Here is a 21,328-nt window from a genome sequence, read left to right as displayed (position 1 = left end):
AAAAATTGAAATATTATGTGCACAACTCATTCAATCTATTCTATCAAACAGGTATTAGATGATCTCAGTGAATATTTGTGGGTTAGCAATAGTACCAGTTGCAATGGATGTCATACAAGGTTCTATCTTAGGTCCGTTATTCTGCCTTCTATTCATGAATTATTTTTCTGTTTATATTAAGAAGTATTTAAGTTTGTTGTAGGAGTCTAGTAAGGTAATACTCTGTGTGTTAATAACAGAAAGATGGTCTTCTCAGATTAGGGCTCTGGTTAAAAGTTGAGGAGGCATATTAGTTTATTAGGAATTTGTCATTCGCTGTTCATTATCCCTGCTAAAACGCCTTATTTTGCTCCTTTTGAATCCCATGCAGGGTAAAATATTGTTTGGGGATCATGTGGTAGATTTGAACGAACATTTGAAAAACAGAGGACAACATCAGATTAATGTAAAATTCAGTTCATCTCCACATATACGTTTTTTCTTGATGTGAAATTTAATTTTATCTTTTTAAAGTTATGACCAGTGTAAACCATTTGGTCTCAACATGAATAAATCTATTCTTTTTCGATATAGATAATTATTTATATGTTAGTGAAGTAAATAAATCATTGATTGAACACGAATGATTCGTTGATCAATAATCTGGAAAAATTTTGTTTTTAATCACTTCTTGAATTTCATTCAAAAACTTCATAAATACTGCCCTGTAGTGTAAAGGCTCTATAAACCCAACTCTGTTTAAATGTCATCTACCGAAACTAAATGGAGCAAAATAGTCAATTAAAAGAGGACTTTTCAAGTTTCTCATTATTTGGCAATAAGGAAAGTACAAATATAAATTAACGATTTTGTACAATTTAAACAAAATTCACTGAAAACAGTTGTTAAATCTTATGACAGTGAAAATCCAAATCTGCTCCTCATGGTACTTGACTCATAGAAATAGTAAACTGATAGACCTCTTTTTTTAGACCACAGAAAACAGCTCTCCAATTCATAACAACACATATAGCACAAAATAAATAAAACAAAATTCCCTGCCCTTGGTCCCTTTTTGGAAAAAAGTATATCCAAATTTATCCAAAAAATTGATATTTTGTAACACTTATACGGTATAATATTAGTAACGAAATCTCGAACAATTATAAAGTTACTCAACCGATTAGAGAACCAACAAAAGTAACTGTACAATTAGATTCCATTCTAATCATTTTATACATGCAGGAGGTGAAAAATTGGGTGGCGTTGTGATGACAGGTGAGTTTTTCTGTGGAAATGGTTCGCTTCTTAGGCAGTTATGGAGGAAAAGGTGCTGTGAAAATTCCATTTCCACGTTGTTATGTAACAATATCTAGGGATAATCCTTTAATTTGTTCATTTATCAATCATCGTCTATCAGCTGAAATTCACTATGGCGGTGATATTTTGACTCGCTTATCAAATTTCCTTAAGAATTCAACAAATTTGATTTATTTTTCTTGATTATGACCGGAAAAACAAAAGGTACGATTTCCTAAAAATCGGCCATTCAAAGGCAAATGTCATTCCCTTCTTATAAGAAACAAGTAACCCACACAATTATGAGGATTAAAGAATTAATTTTATTTTGAACTTAGTACGTGAACTTTTGAGAATATTTTACAAAATTGTTATAGTAATAATGCATAATTCCTATTATTTTCCAAGATGAAGAGTTTGGTCATCTCTTTATATTCTCTATTAATCATAGAGATTAAATAACTGTATTTTAGATACTCAATACAGTTTTAGGTCAACAACTTAATCTAGGTAGCTGTACAATATCCCAATTGCATAAAGCATGTCACCTTTTTTAAGTTGTTGATTTTGATGTTTGTTGGGTGAATTTTAACAAATTTATTTTTCAGCAGGTTGAAAAAGCAATGGATCAACAATTTTGTTTGCGTTGGAACAATCATCCTACAAATTTAACTGATGTGCTGAGTAGTTTATTAAGAAGAGAGGCATTATGTGATGTTACATTAGCGTGCGATGGAGAAACCTTCAAAGCACACCGAACAATACTGTCGGCATGTAGTCCTTATTTTGAAACAATATTCATAGAAAATGCTCATCCACATCCAATAGTTTTCCTCAAAGATGTCAATTACAACGAAATGAAAGCACTGTTAGATTTTATGTATAAAGGTGAAGTAAATGTGTCGCAGAATCTATTGCCAATGTTCCTAAAGACGGCCGAAGCTTTACAAATAAGGGGTCTTACGGATAACAATTCCCTCAATAATAAGAGTGAAGAAATAGGTGTTGTGCCAAAGAGGGAAAAAGAACAAGATAAATCATTAGAAAGGTACTCTCCCCCAAGTGAAAAACGAAAACGAAAGTCTGCAAGCTGTGATAACTCTAATTCAGTTTCTGACAGGTTTAGTGAGTCTCAGGTGAGTTTCATTTTTGAATTTTGATTATTAGCATGCTTTGTCAATTCAATTTATATGACTTTCAATTCTCTCATTTTGTGCTGATCTTTGTTGAATATTTTAAAAAGGAAAATATTTGTTTATAGGCCCAACCTCAAAGTAATTTTAAATCGAGTCCCACTCTACCAAAGTTAAACCCTATATCACCATCTGATAGAGATGGCTATGGGCCCGAGGATATGAGAGTAACTTCACCTCATATAAAACAGGAACCTTCTCTAGATTCAAGTCCTCTAGTAGATTCTTTTCATTCGATGTCGGAAACACTACAAACGGTTAGTATAAGAGTTTTAACCTCAAGATTGAACAACATTGGTAGCTTGATGATACTATTAGGAATAATTTTAACATCATCAATTATTGAGGTATACTAGTATATGGAGGAAAAACTACTCTTACCAATTAATCTTCAAATTAATTTAATGAGATATGATTACTTCAAACTCAATATGTCTTAATTTTAGGAGGAAAGTTTGCTACAAAAAAGATTTTCTCTGATAGGTGTGGATTAAATCTATACCTGCCCCACAATCACCTCGTAAACTTAAGGATTAATGTTCACATCTTTTTTCTCAGGGTGGCAGTGTAAGTGTTCATTCGGAAGAAATGAAACTGCAAAGTTTGTCAGACCAAGGAGATAACGATGGTGTGCCAACGATACCTCCACCAGAAATGGCCGATACAATCGATGGTGAGTTCCTTCTTTATAGTGCATGCATGTTCAGCTTTGCTCTCAGTAGACAATTAATTATGAGTAGATGTGATGCAACTTCTCTTCTTCAATCCTCTTGAAATTTCTCTTCAGTCTTTCTTCATTTCACTAAGCAATTATTTTTTTGGTGCCAATTTTTTTTATTTTTCCGTTCGCATGTGAAACTTATCTAAAGCTCGGGTCATTCAAAAAACGATCTTGTTGACTTCAGTCGCCGTTTCTAGGATGCTACATAGTGTGAGTATATTTTGAAATCATTTTGGTAATAATATGCTCTCGATTTGTGAGGTTTTGAATTTTTTCCCTGAAAATTTCATCGCGGGTTTCACAAAACTGATTGATCAATCATCTTATTCATTTTATTTAAAATCTAAGGTGATACTAAAATGAACTCAAATTGAACACATAAATATTTTTATCGTGATAATGCATGTTTTATGAAACCCATAATCAGATAATTGAAATAATTCTTTCTGTATGAAGAAACTAAGCTCATTCAACAAAGATACTTAAGGATTTTATTGAATTATTAATCTGAAATAAATTAAATTTATTAAGATGAACAAAATAGTAGATATTGCATCAAATTATATCAACAAGCAAAAGTTATTAGACGATTTCTTATTTTAGCCTACTTATTACTAATAAAGGGTAACTGAATGAAAAAACTTGTGGTTTCTAATCAAAATATTGTAGACATGTATTGCACAAGTCAGTTTACATAAGTGGAACCTTTAAGTTGAAAAGGAAAAAGGGTCGAATAGCACATTGGAATTTTCTTCAAATTTTTCAAGCAGTAGAAATAATTCGAATTAACTTTAAATAATAAACATATTAAGGGATATATGTATTTTTGTAAAAAATTAAAATACATCAATTGAAATTAACTTCAAATAATTTACATATATTTAGGGATGAACAAATTTATGTGAAAATTTAAAATACATTAAGTTACATAGTTTATTATTTAGTTAATGTGTATCAAATGAGATTATAGTTAATATTTTCTTCTTTTCCTCATCTTCGACATTTTTTGTTTTATGATAGAATAATTGCATACAGTTTTAACTACACCCTTACAGAAAAACTGGAACTCATCATGATGTGTAATCTCCAATAATACCCATAAAAATTCGGAGAGGAGCATACTGTATTATAAACCATGTAAATAACCCGACTTACGAATAACGTACTTTAATTATTCTATTTCTTGAAAAAACTCATTGGCTGGTGCAGGTTTCAATTTTCCATAACCTTTTTCCTCTGCATGTGAGAAGGTAATTTCAATTTTTCTGCCACTTTAAAACGACTAAAATCAAATTGGCTCGACCGCTTATCTTGTTCGGGTGCCACAAATGCACAGTCTCCTACAAGTGCTTCTGTCTGTGAGACAATAATTTCAATTTTGTCCATAAATCATGAATTTCATTCTGAATAATATTCTTTTTATTTGTTTCGATTTTGATTTGCGGTTTTGAGAGTGATATTTTTGTTGAACGTTTATCTCACTTCTTGTACAGACTAGCGCTCTTTCAAAGTTTCATACCGGTAATATGTTATAAGTAGGGAATAATTGGATATTTGGGTCGCAAAGGTTGCAAGAAAACGCTTTCTCAATTTGTCCGACGTTTCGACATATAAATAGTCAGAAATGGTGGCCAAATTGTAGAAGTGTTTTCTTGAAACTTTCGCGACCTTTCCAGTTCTCTCCTACTTATATTCGATAATATAGGTTATCAAAAAATTCGCTTGTGATATGTTATTTTTTGTTTATTTGTAGAAACCTTCCTTTAGAATATTCAATCGGTGTTTTGAATTTCATTGATAAGAATCGAAGAAGTACATGTTGTAGCATTCTTCGGTTACACAGTTATAATTAATTTCATCAGCACCGATATCGAATGATTTTTGCAACAGATTCAATTTAATCTCTTATAATTTTTTCATTTGAAAGAGTAACACAATAACTGATTTTATGCTTGATGTCAGAATAGAATGATTTCATTACATATCGAGAACGAATGTTTAATAAGCGCCATCTATGTGAAACGGAGCCTTACAATACTGTTATTCTCTTTTGCGTAAGTAACTATTGAAAAGGTGAGGTTATGTTATAAAACAGCGTCGATTTGAAAGTTATTGATATTGTGATATCGATACATTTTATCTATCTATGTGTTGAAGACGAAGCACTTGTTGTATGTAGGTGTGAGGTTAACCTGTGGTACTTCGAATTTAATACTTGCTCTGGGGTGCACTTTCACTACTATGCTGTCACTATCAACATTAACACCTTTTTGCCTATCCTTGAGAGTCCAAGATGAGAGTTAAAACAGTGTTTTCGTTTGCAGGTTCGAAAACCTGGCACATGCGACTTACTTTCGACAAACTGCCAGGCGCCTGCAATCTGCACCGGTGCAAATTGTGTGGAAAAATAGTGACGCACATTAGAAACCACTATCATGTGCACTTCCCGGGCAGGTTCGAGTGCCCTCTGTGTCGAGCCACTTACACGAGAAGCGACAACTTGCGCACGCACTGCAAATTCAAACATCCGCGTTATAATCCCGACACGAGGAAATTCGACGGTTCAACGCCATCTATCGTCAATGAGACCGCGGCCGACTGATTGTTGCTCTATAATTATTTCCACTATTGGGCCATGTGCTCCTAGCTCGCGGCCCCCTTCAATCTGGTCCCCTTTCAATGAGCGAGAGTATTAGTCGATATTTCCATCCATAAAGAGGTTAGATCTAACCTAAAAAAAAACACCTATTAAAAAAGGTTCAGAAGGAAGTCTATTTAATTTAAGATTCTGTGAAATTGTGTCCGATTTGTTTTTATTCAACTTATTTCTTTAGAATCAATCAATCGATGATGCGGTTTAGAATGAATTCTTTGGTTTCTATTACTAGTTCCATGTTAGGTTGGACCAACTTGAATTTGTTGGTAATTTAAAGTTGTGTAAAAAGTGATTAATCTGACCAACATCTTCAAATTTTTAGAACGTGCTGTTAGAAAAAATAATTCTATCATAATAAGATTGACTGGAAATTGGAGTAATTTGAAAATTCTAATAAATTGAACTTATACTTTTTCCTCTTGTAGTGTTTCATTCTTGTTACTAGTTTAGTAGTATCCAGATAGTTTAGCAACTATACAAGACACAATTTCAATGAAAATATTCTCAAATTAATTATTATTCCTTGATGATATTGAGAAAAATCGACTATGACGATCGCCGATATATTCTAAAAAATTTGTGGCCTCTTCAAATGAAACCAAGCCCCAGCCAATGACATTGCAATACATCACATTGAAAAAAAAATCGAAATATCAAAGACTGAGTCCCCAATGTTTTCTCCCAGTATTCTTCAGTAAATTTGATACTTTTGGTTAAAAACTTATTTTGACTTTTTGAGTGATTGTGTTGTAGCTGTTTCTCGTGTTTTATTATTTACTTGTAAAGGGGGTCGCATTATCTGCTCTTTTTATATTTGATAGTTGTCCAAGTCTTTCAAGGTCAATTCCTCAAAATGCTTATTTTCTCGAAAGCATGGAATGTGCTTTGATTGTACTTTGAATTCGACAAAGAAGCAACAATAGATCTGTTTTAATTGAATCTTTCCGTCCTAAAATGAAATGATAAAAGTATTAATATTTTGCTATGGTTCTCATTTTATTGTATTGTTCAACATCTGGAGAGTTAGTGGAGAATTTAATAGTCACGTTGGCACTGTTTATGGTACTTATTATCAAATAGGCCAACATCAGAAAACCAGATTATCTGAATTCTTAGTGTTCAAGATTGTCTTTAACTATACCACAAATCCAAGCATTTAATCATTCTCTTATCAATTTATTCAATGAAAATTTTTGAATTTAATGTTTTTATTACTATATAGTTTGTAATTCAAAGTGCAATAATTGAACCACATTTGATAAATCTATGCATCATAAGCTAAAAGAGTCTGTGATGTCTTTGGGATTTATTCAGAAACCTTGGAGTAGTTTATGTTAACCGTCCAAAAGTGCATTTTGAATAATGATCATTGGCAACTGATGCTGTAAAAAGTCTGTTTTTATATTAAATCTATCAGATTTAATAACGAAAAATATGGTAAAGTTAAGTGCAATTTTTTCACATTGGTAATACCTCATCTTTCTCCTTGTTACTGTTTAAAAGTATTTTTAACTTATATGCTGCCTTTATTTTTATCTTTTCGTAATTTTGATAAAATTTTTTCTAAAATTTCGTTTTCGAATCTTGTTTTATTTTATATGGAACTTTGGAAGTTTTGGAACGATATATAAAATTAAAGCTTACTATTTATTATTGCCAGCAAGCAATATAGTTGAAACTGTTTTGTTCTGGGAACAAATTAGCTTACTGTGTCATGGAAATGTCCATGACAATGGCTGCCTGTAATTCTATTAATTTTTTGAGCGTGATATGTTTTATTCAATGTTGGTACCTTATATATTGTAAATAAGTAATTTGTGGTGTTGATACGGTGTGGTTCTTTCATATAAGATTATGTTTCGTACGAAGAAGAAGCTTCTAATATATTTGTAAAAACTTATTTACATAATATGGATCTATAAAGTATATTTTAGGAACTTTGAAATACATTTGTTGTTAGTTTTTATATTAATATACTACTATACTAAAAAAATTTATATCATAATATATTGGCATTAAGAAGGTTCAAAAATCCGATGGATCAAGAAAATTAAAAAAAGATTGTGATAATATAGGGATGGTGCTAAGCAACTTTTTCTATCATATTTGAAATGTGCAATATTTAGTTTTATCTTTGTTATGATACTGTTTTCAGAGTGACTAATAGCTGTTTTTTTGTTTACCTCTACAAGGTGATGTTGAGCATTAAGATTCTCAAAAATAATTAATGATATTATGATTTCTGATTCTTCAGTCACTATCAAAGCCATTTTTTCTGTTCAAATTGAAGTTTTTTAAATACTACATAAACATAACATTGTACTGTCTACAAATTTCTCTTCATCAATTCGTAGAGGTAAAAAAGTCTAACATCACTCTGTTAGTCATCAAATAATTTAATAATAATAATAGAGTAATTCTGTTTTCCTTACCTACAAAATATCTATCAAAACATTTCATCTTCTTGATGTAATTTAAAATTAACTAGAATTCTGAAAATTTAAGTTTATGGGAATTTCTTCAATATTTCAAGTTAATTATTCAAAAACTATTTTATAATCGTAGGTAAGGATTATCATTGGTTTCAGTAAATATTACATATACAATTGAAATGTGACGAATGAATTTCTGAATTATTTCTTTGTTAAAATTGGGTAAACTATAAAAATCTCCCCCTTGTTTTGATATATTTATATCCTTTTTAATTGTTATCATCAGCTTTGTTTATTTATCATATTTGTTATTTGGTATTTGATTTTATTATTTATTTTTAAAATTTCAAAATAATGCATTTCCGTAAAATTAGGGGAGAATCAGCAAATTGAAAGATTTATTATAGAAGTGTTTGTCCAAATCAATGTTGTTAGCATATTGAGATGATCATATAGGGTTTACATGAGTTTAATCACACTAATTGATCTTTTGTGAAAGCAAAAATGAGGCATAGAATGATATATTTTCGAACTTTTCAACTTTCACAAAGGATCTACTATGGCTTCGAAACTTTCTTCGAAGTTAATTGTTTCGAATCAATGAATTGTTTTATCTGCTCAATTACTATTCAAAGTAACGAACTATTGTTTCTGCATTTTTAACCAATTAATATTAAAAGTTTTTATGATTATTGATTTATGGATGAACAAAAACTTATTTGTGTGTACTTCATTAATTTTTATTAAAATGGTGTGTTTAATTGTAATTTTATTGGAGGACCTTCAACTTTTATATTTATAGTGAACAATGTCATGAATAAATATGTGGCTTCCTATGAAGTAATTAGCTAATTCTTGCTAAAAATGTTTTGATAACTATGTAGATTTGAAGTAACCAAAGATGATGAAATCATAGAATGAGTGGTTTGTGCAATGGTCTTATGTATTTGGTATTAGTAGAACCTTATATGGCTATCGTAGATCATACAAATACTTTTTCTTCTGACGTTGGAGAATCATATTCAATTTGAAAGTTGAGACAGCATGATAATATTTCAATTGGAATTTACTCATTGAAGTTATTGCTTGTGTTTTGTTCCCAATTTATTTTAGATTCTGAAATATTTTTCTGTAGATTTTGGCTAGAATGTGTATTCAGTTTTCATGAAAGTTTCATGTATCGAAAGTATTTTGTGGTGTAAACCCAATTAGTTCAATATTCAAGAGCTGCTAAACGTTCAACAAAATTTGTCGTATAGAGTAGTATCATTATATACAGGGTGGGTTTTTGAAAAATTTCGCATATCTGCCAAATTATAAAAGGTAAGAGAGAACAGTTAAAATATTTAAATAGTATAGAGAGAAAACAATAATGGCAAACTCCTACTTGTGATACATCGTTTAAGAGCTTTCAAAGATTTCTGTACAATGATGAAAGGTAAAGCTTAGAAAAAGATTTTGATTATTTCGTAAAATTGGTAATGCATGATCAATCGTCACTTTATTAGTAGGCCATCAGTGGTACAAGTGAATAGTTTTTGGTCTAATGTCATAGATAACGGATTTTAAGCATTCACGTGAAAATAAATCGAAAAGGCAGACAATTTGTTTAGGTTGTGCACATCCAGGTATTGCAGTAATTAATTACAGGAAATTTAATTGATCATGGACAAGTAATCTCATCATCTTCACCAGATGTGATCGCATTGTTTCTTTCTAGTTATCATTGTGGAGATTCACATGTAATGTTTTCTTTTTAGTAATATTCTAAGTATTGAGTTTTGCACAACGAAAAATTTAGAGATACAGAGTTCATCTCTAACAGAAAAAAACAACCAAGATTGCTCAACGAAGCTACACATGTTGAAATACTCAATAATTTTGTAATGGATCTCAATATGTCAACTAGAAAAACAAGAGCTGTGACGGCCTATCCCATAGTTTCATTAGAAACTCTCAACTCTCTTCCAGAAGAACACATTAATATTTGCTTCAATGTCGTTTTTATTTGAATGACATTATTGGAGCGGTGTTTTCCATACACAATACCCTGAAAAGATAAACCTTTGGGCTGCAATATTCGGTAATAAAATTATCAGTCCCTTTTATCTTGAGGGTAATTTGGTGTTATCTGCAAATTTTAGAGGAGAATTAAGAAGATGAACAGGAAACCCAGAATTTACAGAAAATCTGATTAATTATCAACTGGATGATGCTCCCCCTACTGTGTCTTCCCCGTTCGGCCATGGTTAGATGCTCACTACACTAACCAATGGATTGCCAGCAGAGTATGAATTCAATGGCCACCAATGCCACCTGATCTTTCTTTGCTCGATTTTTTTGTGGAGACACTTGAAATCTGTCAACTACCGAAAGCCATCAGAGACAATCATTAAATTGTGACAAAAATTACAGAGGCTTGTCGAGACACTCAAATATGTGTGGGAAGAGATTGAGAACAAGCTTTATTATTGCCTAGAACAAAATGGCATTAATTTTGAACAATATATATAGAAGTTATTATTTTCATAAATCGCCGAGAAATAAACTCATGATTGGTCTTACATTTCAATTTTTAATTTTATATTAAGGTATCATTTACTACCTCTTGAATGATGTGTCAATAGTAGGGGGTTGCCATTAGAATTTCTTGTGTTGGGGTGAGTGCCTACAGGTATCATTATTGTTTCCTCTTGAAACTGCTTTTTCATAATTCTTACAACGTCGGAGACATTCCAATGGAAAATATTTAAAAACCCACCCTGTATGTATTATACTACATAATTTGGGCTGGCGGTCAATTTACGGATACCAGGTGCTAAATATATCGGTTGTCCCAAATTCATTGTCTAGTGATGGATCTCAGAATCCCTTTAAGCTAGAAAAAAATGGATGCACATTTCTGGGTTCGATTTTTGAGAGAATTAATTTGGTGAAAACTTCAACCTCATAAATTCAACTGTTTTTAAGATATAAGAGAAAATTGGAAAACGGCTTGAAATGAGAAATTCTCATAACGTCTTTATTATTGGTGCTATAAACATGAAACTAACATATTCTACAGGCACTTTTTTTCAGTAGAATCCATTGGTGTAATCATATGTGTTTTATTGCAATTAGTTTTGAAGTTATAATACGAACTTGTGTTTTTTTGATGTAAACCATGAAAATTTTTATAACAAATAAAATCGCTTTTTCTCCCTTTTAGAAAAAATATAACATGATATATTAATTCCTTATCAAACAGTTAAAATCATAAATATTTCTATTTCACACGGCAACTCAAAGTGCATATCTAGGATAATCTGTGAATTTCAGATAATTTAAATATTCGGTCGCCACCAAGGTCTTCGTATTTAACACTGTTAGATTTTTTTCAACATTTTCAAACTGATAAATGTTGTTTTTTGAATGCAACCAAAGGAAAAAATCTAACAGTGTTAATTTCGGAGACCTTGGTGGCCACCGAAAATTTTAATTAGTTCACAGATTATCATAGATAGGCACTTGCTTGATGTGGCGTATGAATCTGAAAATTTTGATTATTTTTATTGTTTGATAAGAAATTATAAATCATATTATATATTTTTTAAGGGGAAATGAAAGCGGTTGTATTTTTTATGTTTTAAAAACACGAATATGTGTTATAACTTCAGAACTAATTGCAATAAAACCAACTTATTACACTAATGGATTCTACTGAAAAAAATGCCTCTAGAATATTTTTATTTCATGTTTATAGCACCAGTAATAAAGAACTTATGAATACTTTCCATTTCAAGCCATTTTCCAATTTTCTTTTATATCTTGAAAACATTTGAATTTATGAATAATATTAATATTGCTCAGTATGACAAATTTTGTAAATCAGAAAATATGTAACGATTGGTAGCTCTGTGATTTTGCTCTGTATTTTATGAGAGATTCGTAGCAATGAAACATAAACTTTTTCTTCTCTCTGATGCTGCAGTAAACGAAATAAATTAATGTATAAAATTTCATTATTACTGTTTTGTTCCATTCATTTATTACTCTCTGGAGTGCCACTTGTTAAATCCATTTACAAACCAATCTCATCCAAATTCTTGGATTTCAAACCATTATTTCAAGCCGATGCATTGGGTATTTTAAGCATCATGCTCACATCTTTTTCATCATTTAACCACTTCTCGAGCAGTTCCTATTGAGCTCAATGCTCAAACGGAAACTCTCCAAGGTAACTCATACCTCAAATTCTGAGCTAACCACTCGGCTTGCAGTGACGTTTAACGAAACTGCACGATAAAATGACGGTAATGAAACCGTTTACTAACACTTCAAACGCCTAATCTACCAATTTTTCTTTTCAGATATGAAATGTTACAAGGTGTCCCAGCTGTTCGAGAGGGTCGGTAGCATGGACGAGAGGCGCAGATGCGTGTTGTGCGGCAAAATCGTAAGCAATACCAGGAACCACTATTACGTACATTTTCCGGGTCAGTACTCGTGCACTCAGTGTCCCGCGGTTTACACCAGAAGTGACACTTTGCTGTTACATATGCGGACCAAACACCCGGGACTGGCTTAGCTAGTTCTCTCGGCCTAGTGGGGGTCGTGATGACTGTGAGAAAAATTTGAGAAGATTTATGGGGTTATAGATGGCGCCACAGGCGTATAGGTTAAACAGCTATAAGTTATGGGCGTTCTCATGATTCATTTGGTACGATCTAGTTAGCGTTGGACCAAAAAATATGGTATAAGTACGCGACAATTCATAAACTTGAAATAATACCCTTCTAGGAAGATACTTTCTTAGTGGCCACTGGTATCTTGCTAACAAAAACCCTGATGACAAATTGGTAGCCATTTCCGGTATAACCGGAAGTGGTAGAGGTCCGATTATATCCCTCTCTGATGCAACAAATGAACAATCCCAGACCATAAAACTCCCAAATTTTATTTTCAGTTCGTCAAAGATACTTCTAATAGATTTTGGAGTTTTTTATACCATTACATTGAATGGCATTTCCAATGCATGTCCTATAACTAGAATATTCTGAGAAAATAGCGTGACTTCAGAATCGAGGAGGAACAATTTTTGTTACTCGCAATTTGGTAGGTTCAACTCTTACGACAATTTGAATAGGAAACATGTTCCGAGTGATGCATTGTTGTTTAAGTTTAATACATTCTATTCACTTGCAAAATGAGTATAGTAATAAATATTCCTTTTTTTTATTATACAGGATGTCCTAATCATTTGCCATCGGAACCAGTGTAAATCTTTAAAAATAATTTATTTGAATAAAGAAATTTAATAGGGACGGTTCCTATTCTTGACATCTTGCCTCAAACCAAGTATGTTAAGGAAATTGAAGCTAGATTAATTTTTTTTTTTTGGGAAATTATGAATAATAATAATAAACTTTATTTCATAGAAATCACCCACGCACCACATGAAATGAAAGGAATGAAATTGTTGTCGAAGATACACATATATAATGACAAACAAATTTTCCTAATAAAACCATTAATTTTCGTAATTGAAAGATTCTTTGAAATCATAGGGTTTTCACCGTTTTTTATAATTACCAAGAGTTTCCAGTGATTTGAGTTTGAATATTTGATACGATTTTCTCCATGAGGTGCGAACAACCACTAATTGACATGAAAGTATCCGTCAATAGACATATCTACTTTAATTTAATAGAGGTACAAAATTTAGTTGAATAACAGAATGTACCTAATCATGCAAATTGTAAACATTGTTTTCCTACAACTGCTATGAAAAGTAGCGTATTCAATTTCAAAACTATGTATTGCTCATACTGTGGGAAATATTATTTCTCACGGCACTTTGCCCACACCGCTTGGTAGACCAAAGAAATTGGGCTTTTGAGTCGTTTCTATGGAAACGCAATAAATTAGCACATACTGTCAACGAAGGCCATTTTGATTTGAATCAAGTTCATTACTTGAATTATTGAAATTTATGCATTTGTAGGAAAAGTATAGTGTGCAACATGTGGAGAAAGTCCTTTTCTCGCTCGTGTGTTTCCGGCACTCGCCTTTCAGGCTCGTGCCACAAACTTTCACACTCACGAGAAAAGTTGGACTTTCCCCACTTGTTGCATAATACACTATTATTATCCACATCGAACCAACTAATATCTTTCTACTGTTTCCAGAAGGTGCTTCCTCTGACGTAGTTTTCAAATAAATGGTTTTCCGTTCCCTAATTTCTGCTGATTTCTTCTCATCAGCAAACAGGTTTCTTTAAAATTTCACTAGCTTTTTTTTCTTGAGGCCTTTTTATTTTTTGTATTCTTACTTTTTTTTTGTTGTTCTTTCTTTTAATGATATTGTTGCCAAAATTTGGACGTTGTCACAGAGAGCACTTTTTATTTTTTCAGTATTTTCTTTTTCGTGAGTTCATTCGAAAGTGAGCGATGAGAATGATCCCCTTTTTCTTTACAAAATTGACGGCCATGGAGTGTTAAATGTGAAGATTGATGATCTATAAATAGAAATACTTACTGGCAGCTTGATCTTTGCTCACCAACCACGAGTGATACATACTAGTAATAAAATTTTAAATCAATCATCCATCCATTCTCCTTTCTCGAACACTTAGTGCTAACTCCTTAGGTATTTTTTCTCAATTGAAGATTATATCGGAGGTAGTATATCGACATTGGCATTTTCAGAGCTCATAACAGTTAAACATTCTTTTTCAATACTTTTCGCACTTTTATGAATGTTTTCTTCTCATGTGCAGCTAAAAACTTTGTCTCCTTTAGAATTCAGGATCATCAACTATTTCTAAATACTATATGTGATATGAGTGGATTTTCTTTCAATGTTGGAAACAGAAGACCTAGTTATTGTTAAATCTCTTCGTAAAGGTTGAAGATATTAGTAGTTCAAGTTTCATAACGTGCAAAACATGGTAAAAATTTGTTACGACGCCAAAATATATGGACATAGTGAAAAATTATTATTTTCGTTACATTCATAAATCATTACGTTTTTGAAGAATATGTATTAAGCTTTACAATGATGCATCACCAGGCATTTATCCTATTAAATCTATCATAGGGGTTGAACCTACAAAATGTGGAAAGTTGCCAAAATTTCTCCCATTAAAGTTGCTGTTTTTATTAAATTTCCAGTTATTGTTTGAACTTTATTGAATGCCACTTTATGATAGATGAAAACGGTGATTGTAACTGAACAGCATGGGAAATTGAACTTGACACTGAACTAAGCTTAGTAAATATGAGCTTCTTGACCATATCATGATTTTTCGATATTTCAGATTCTTGATATTGTTTTTTAATTGAAACCTGGGTTATTCCTGTTTTAATAAATCTAATATTTTTTTCTCGAGTTTTCCTCACAGTTCACTTAAAGAAATAATTTTTATCGTTACTAAACTCATATAACTGGAGAAAACATTAGAAACTTAATTCAGGGTGAAATCTTAAAAAAAAGATAAATTGAGAATGTTATCGAATTATCAAAGGGAATTTTACATCACAAAATAATGATTGAACAAAAAATATTTCTTATAAATTACAATATTTCTAACAAGAAGTAGTTTTTCGAAGTGAAAAGATTGTAATCTTTCAACTTAATATTCATTAAAACCTTGGGGAATGCAATATTTTATCAATTATATGAATTCAAAATACTGAAATTTTACAAGAAAAGTCCATAAAAATTGCCGTCAAGTAGTTATAATTTTCAAATATTTGATTTAATTTCCAATGTAGGTATTTCAATCCAACCAATTTATCATAATTATTTCCGTTATAATGGTTCTTGAGAAAAATTGAGATATGGAAAATCATCAAAAAACAAAAAAGTTATTGAGGACAATGGAGGAGGAGATATACATTGATTTAGAAGTCAAAATAGGGAAAGAACATGCAGGCAGCTAATTATGATATCTTATAAAGAAGAAATCTCTATTGTATCTCGAGAAACTGAAGATCACTTTTAATGCCAAGCTTGAAGAACAAAATATTCTCTTAGATATCACCTCCTTCTTGATACTCTTGACAATTCAAAGTACCGGTTTTACCATGAACCACTTCCATTGAAGAACATTTGAAAGATAGATGCTTATGTTATAACTGATTTCCATTAAAAATTGAAATACAAAATAATCACATAAATGATTAATTTAATTATTTTAGAATTTCTCTCTAGATTATCTTTTATATCTAGATTCAAGTGCAATGATCGTTTCTCCAAAAACTGAAGAATCTTTATTTGTGTTTTTGCAAAGTTAACACATATCTACAAATTAAATAATTCAACATATTAAAACAATTTTGAATGATATGAAGCTATGAATATGAAATTGATGAAAGATAATAATAGTCCTAATATGTTTTATTCGGAGTATCTTTTTGAAAATAAAAGTCTTGTGGATCTGTGTTTATGCAATGATACCTAGTCAAATGTTAATTGCTCGTTTTTTACAATTAGTGTGTGCAATTCAATTATTCAAACATAGAAAATGAAAACCAGTGAATTTCAGTGTCAAATGATTTTTTATTATAAAAAAAAAATAATATTTATAAGATTTTATTAGTTAAGTTTTTCATTTCATTATATAATTTCGTTACATATAATTTTAAAACTCAGCTTGAACAAAATACGTAAATATATTGCATAAAAATTTTTTTATACATCAAATTTATTTATATCTTAAATTTGAAGGGTAATTTTATTGCGATTGAAGTTGGGCAATTTCTGATCTAAATACTCTCAAATTTGTAATATAGTCCTAAGATGAACATTTATTGAGTACAAAGATTATTGCCATATTTTAAAAAATAAGTTATTTACCTTAATCTTTCTGTGAATTGGTAATGTACATACTTTTTTAGTGTGAATTCCTACAATTCTTCTGACTGGAAAATTTGATTTCCAAGTCAGGCAATTGCCAAAGCAAACCGTACTGTTTTTGCCAAAATGTTAAACCAAATCTTACTAGTCATATTTATGTATGTTGCAGATCCCTCACATTCATATATCATTCTGTACAGAATATATAGATATATATATATATTGGAATTAGATCATGCGATGGAGTCATGCAGACATTGTTCAGATTGACCTTTATTTAAACCATATTTCAATTGAGCCAAAGTTAAAGACATCTGCATGTCTTCAGATGATTTAATTCATCACATTTTATGGTAAGAATCTAATTCAGAGGCCTTTAGTTTTCCTGATCATATTTTGCATGACCATTAATATAAATCTTTTTGATATTAATCCCCGAGTTTCAATTTTATAGGCTGTGAATTAGATTTTTCTTTACATTTTTCAGAGCTTTTCATTCATTATATAACCTAGGTTTTCTAATATAAAATTATTGAGATCAGTTGTAAGAATATTGAAAAGAACACTGCAGTGTAATGAAATTCTATCTTCTGTTTTTTAAGTTCCTTCCTATCCTTCTCATCAAATCTCCAATTATATACCATATTAGAAAACCAAGGCTTTTTTCAATTTGTAAATGGTGTAATTTTTTGAAACAATCTCTGATCATGTATATATAATATATGTGCCATTATTAAGAATGTATTTTTATACTTCACAGAAACTTCGATTTTAGTAGTGGGGAGTTCTGTAAATAATTTAACAAAACTTTACATCGATTATAGGTTTTAATATACTCACTGTATAGTCAAGAAAGAATATATCAAATATTTATTTATAGATTATCAATTTCGAAACTAATTGATTGTGTTTTGGATAAGTAAGGCAATATTATCTACTTTTCAATATTTTGATAATAAACGCTGTTGCAGTTGAAAAAAATTTGGTGGATTATTTGAACCTTTTTTCAATCCCAGGTAGTTAGGAATTATTAAAATATAAGATCTGTAGTTGAAGAGAATATTTATTGTACTCACATTAATGACACTTATGTAAATACCACTTTTCGTAATAAGAAAATTATATCTGTATAATATTGACTACAATAATAATAATACTGCGTGGATAACGTCTGACAAAAACTTATAAGATTTTCCTAATCAGTAAGTACTTAGACACATTTGAAGAAAAATGGAATTTTCTGCTTCTTTCTAGTCCTTTTTTGGAACGAAAAAAATTGATTTTTTTTCAAATTATGTAGAGCTATGCATGATTGCAATTCTGTGAAGACCTGTAGTAATAGCTCTTGAATTATCCACATTCAAAAATGGTCAGGTAACTAGATTATCTCGTGAAATAGCTTTAAGGTTTCATGTTTGGATGTTCACAGAAATAACTAGCCTTCAAATATCGTACAATGGAATGTTTGAAGCATCTGGTTCCAGTGTGCTTCTATGGAGATGTAAATGTTGCTCAAAGCAGGTGACCAATAGGTGGCATCACTACCATTCCCATACTCCACAGAGATCAGCATGTCCTTATTGCCCAGCATCCTACAGCAGAATAGATACACTCAGAAGTCATATGAGAGCTAAACACAATTTATTCATTAAGCAATATTAACAATAGTGAAAGATGGAACACATTAAGTAAAAAACATACCGGGAATTAAACGAATTGTTGAAATTATTTTTGGCGTTAAATTGGCACAATACTTGTCCTCTACACTCATACAAAGTTTAACATCTATAATTCAGTTTGTTCATAGTATTCAATTGTACCAGTTTGTTCATATTATGTGTTTAAGAAAATAATCTGGTTTCTATTAGAAATTTGAGGACGCAAATTCGTTGAAAAAGACAATATGTGTAGAAAAAAACTCATGGAATTTATACCATGATAACATATCACTTCAAAAAGCTATTATTATGAACTAATTTCAATCCAGGAACTAACTACTGCATTGTTCAAAACTCAAATTTCCACTGTTTCAGATAATTGAGGGCATGTAATTTAATTCCTTTCTAAAAAGACAAATAAAAACTGTCTGATTATTAAATTAGTCTATTTTGAAGCGGATAAAATAAATTAGAATGAATAATACATATTTTGGTTTCATTGACCAATTCCCGGACTTTTTGAAGATGATTGTATTATATCACAGAAACATGAGATAACGATTTCTGGTGATTATAATGTAGATATAGAATATTAATTATTTCTAGTTCCTGATGAACTACATTCTTTCTTTTATTCTAGTTTGTCTTTTATTGGACTCACCTAATGGAAAGGCAAGAAATTTTTCGGATTTATCACTATATCAAATAAAACTTGAAAGATTATTATCAAATAGAAATTAATAATTTTTTTGTTAAGTTCAATTCAATTCAGTATTCATAGTTTCTAAGAATTACGGCAGATTTTTTCATTGAATTAATTCAGTTATGGCAACCAAAACTGCCTAAAAGTATTTTCCTTAAACCATGTAAAAAGTTTATTATCCACAAAACATCTGTAAAAGAATGTCAACTCACATCACTGGAGATATTTTTATGTCTACAATGTTATCATTGCAATCTTCATTTGTTTTTCATTCAGATTTGTGTAACTTTCGCATATATTATTGTTAACTTATGTTGGAACATACTATCAGTTATCTGCTATACTAGGATTATTATTGTAATTGTTTGAGCAATTGTAACCAATAAAATGTTCATTTCAACTGAATCAAATGTAATTATTTAAAGAGATTATTTTTTTTTAGAATTCGACGTGTAATGTTTTATCATAATAATTATATCATCAATGAACTGAAGCTTTAGCTTCTGGGGGACTTATAAAGATCTAGAAAAACCTGAAACAATTAGCATTCTTTATAACAAGCTCCTGATGTTGTTGAAAAGAGGGTAGTAATTTGGAAATTTCAATTATGACACCGTTATCAGGAAATATTAAGAGGGAATACCACCACAGACTAATCTGTGATACCACCACGTGACTGCTCAGTTCAAAACGATATTATAGATTTCACCTCGTACAACCACCGACTTTATAGGAATTTCACATAATTTTTTCTAACAATAATTTACATTGTAGAAGGACAATATTTTTAATTTGCGAATGAGAAAATGTTGATAATTTTTCGTTTTTCGAAAAAGAATCGATGATGTTTTCAATGTACAAAGCACTGATATATTTTTAAAAAACCTCATAACAAAGAAAAAGGAAAACCATAATTCTGTGAAAAAAAAAATCGACCGTCGTACAGTGCCTCTACTTATATACTAAGTGAAGGATCAAATTCGTACACCGTACAAAGTTTGGTCATCGCACGAGCGCCAGAGGGGAAATGATTGGGTACTGGTACGTATGTTTGATATGTGACGTATGTTTGACTGATACGTGGTGGTGATCCCTCTTAACACAATTTTCTCAGAAATGATACCTTGGATGAGATGATTCCAGAATTAGCAAATTTTATTTGTAGAACATAAAACATACTCTCAGTATTTCACTGTTTAGCTACACTTGAACCACTAATTTTGGTCAGTTCAATGGACACTTTTGAAACTGGAAGATTATTCTCCTTATCTCTACCTTCTGACTATGCATTACACTTTTACTTCGTGCCTGATAACAAGTGGTGTTGAAATTTAAAATGAATGTTTTTTTGGCTATTCTAAGAACTTCTGAATTGAATTTGTCTTCAATAACTGATTTATAATATTGAAAAATAATTCTGAAGGTATGGACCATTCACTGCACGAAATTAATGATTTCTGAGTAGTTTGTTAACACAAAAGCCCCAACAGGTTGCCGGTTAGGTAGTTTGATATAACGTCTATAGGGAAGATTATATCTTTTAATATTCCCCAAAGATAAAAGTCCATAGACGTTAGGTCAGGCAACCGAACCGGTCACCTGTTGGGGCTTCGGACATGACTTCAGAAAAATATCAAGTATGTTATATATTTTTGGAATGGTAATTTTGAGCTCCATCGAAATATGTAGAAATATACGGGGTGTCTCATTTGAAAAAAATGCTTAGTGATATCTCATAAAATATCAGTTTGCTGAAAATTCAATTAACGTCATTGATTTTGCTTAAAAGAATTGCTACATAAATGTTTTCATAGTAAAAATTTTCAACAGAAGGAAAGTTATAAAAATA

General features: G+C 30.9%; 1 protein-coding gene and 1 long non-coding RNA gene across 14 annotated transcripts; one reads left to right on the top strand and one right to left on the bottom strand.

The window, feature by feature from the left end:
- The first annotated feature begins 517 nt into the window (after positions 1-517).
- LOC123675750 (sex determination protein fruitless) lies at positions 518-19,544 on the top strand. 13 transcript variants are annotated; one of them, XM_045611326.1, is made up of 6 exons: positions 1,255-1,309; positions 1,887-2,414; positions 2,540-2,728; positions 3,030-3,144; positions 12,630-12,715; positions 19,417-19,544. In XM_045611326.1, exons 1-6 carry the CDS (start codon positions 1,298-1,300, stop codon positions 19,483-19,485), a joined length of 999 nt encoding a protein of 332 aa, XP_045467282.1. In that variant the 5' UTR covers positions 1,255-1,297; the 3' UTR covers positions 19,486-19,544. The 13 variants fall into 13 exon arrangements, with proteins under 13 accessions (XP_045467276.1, XP_045467227.1, XP_045467219.1 ...); XM_045611342.1 differs by lacking the exon at positions 19,417-19,544 and adding an exon at positions 18,548-18,657; XM_045611334.1 differs by lacking the exon at positions 19,417-19,544 and adding an exon at positions 16,035-16,963.
- LOC123675820 lies at positions 17,245-20,376 on the bottom strand. Its single transcript, XR_006746813.1, has 2 exons — positions 19,692-20,376; positions 17,245-18,710 (listed from the first exon to the last, which is right to left on the bottom strand). It is a non-coding gene; the product is annotated as an uncharacterized LOC123675820 (long non-coding RNA).
- Between the last annotated feature and the right edge of the window lie 952 nt (positions 20,377-21,328).

This window comes from Harmonia axyridis, chromosome 1 (assembly GCF_914767665.1).
Source record: "Harmonia axyridis chromosome 1, icHarAxyr1.1, whole genome shotgun sequence".
Classification (NCBI taxonomy): domain Eukaryota; kingdom Metazoa; phylum Arthropoda; class Insecta; order Coleoptera; family Coccinellidae; genus Harmonia; species Harmonia axyridis.
Note: the sequence above shows the minus strand (reverse complement) of the source record. Positions and strands in the feature narration are given on the sequence as shown.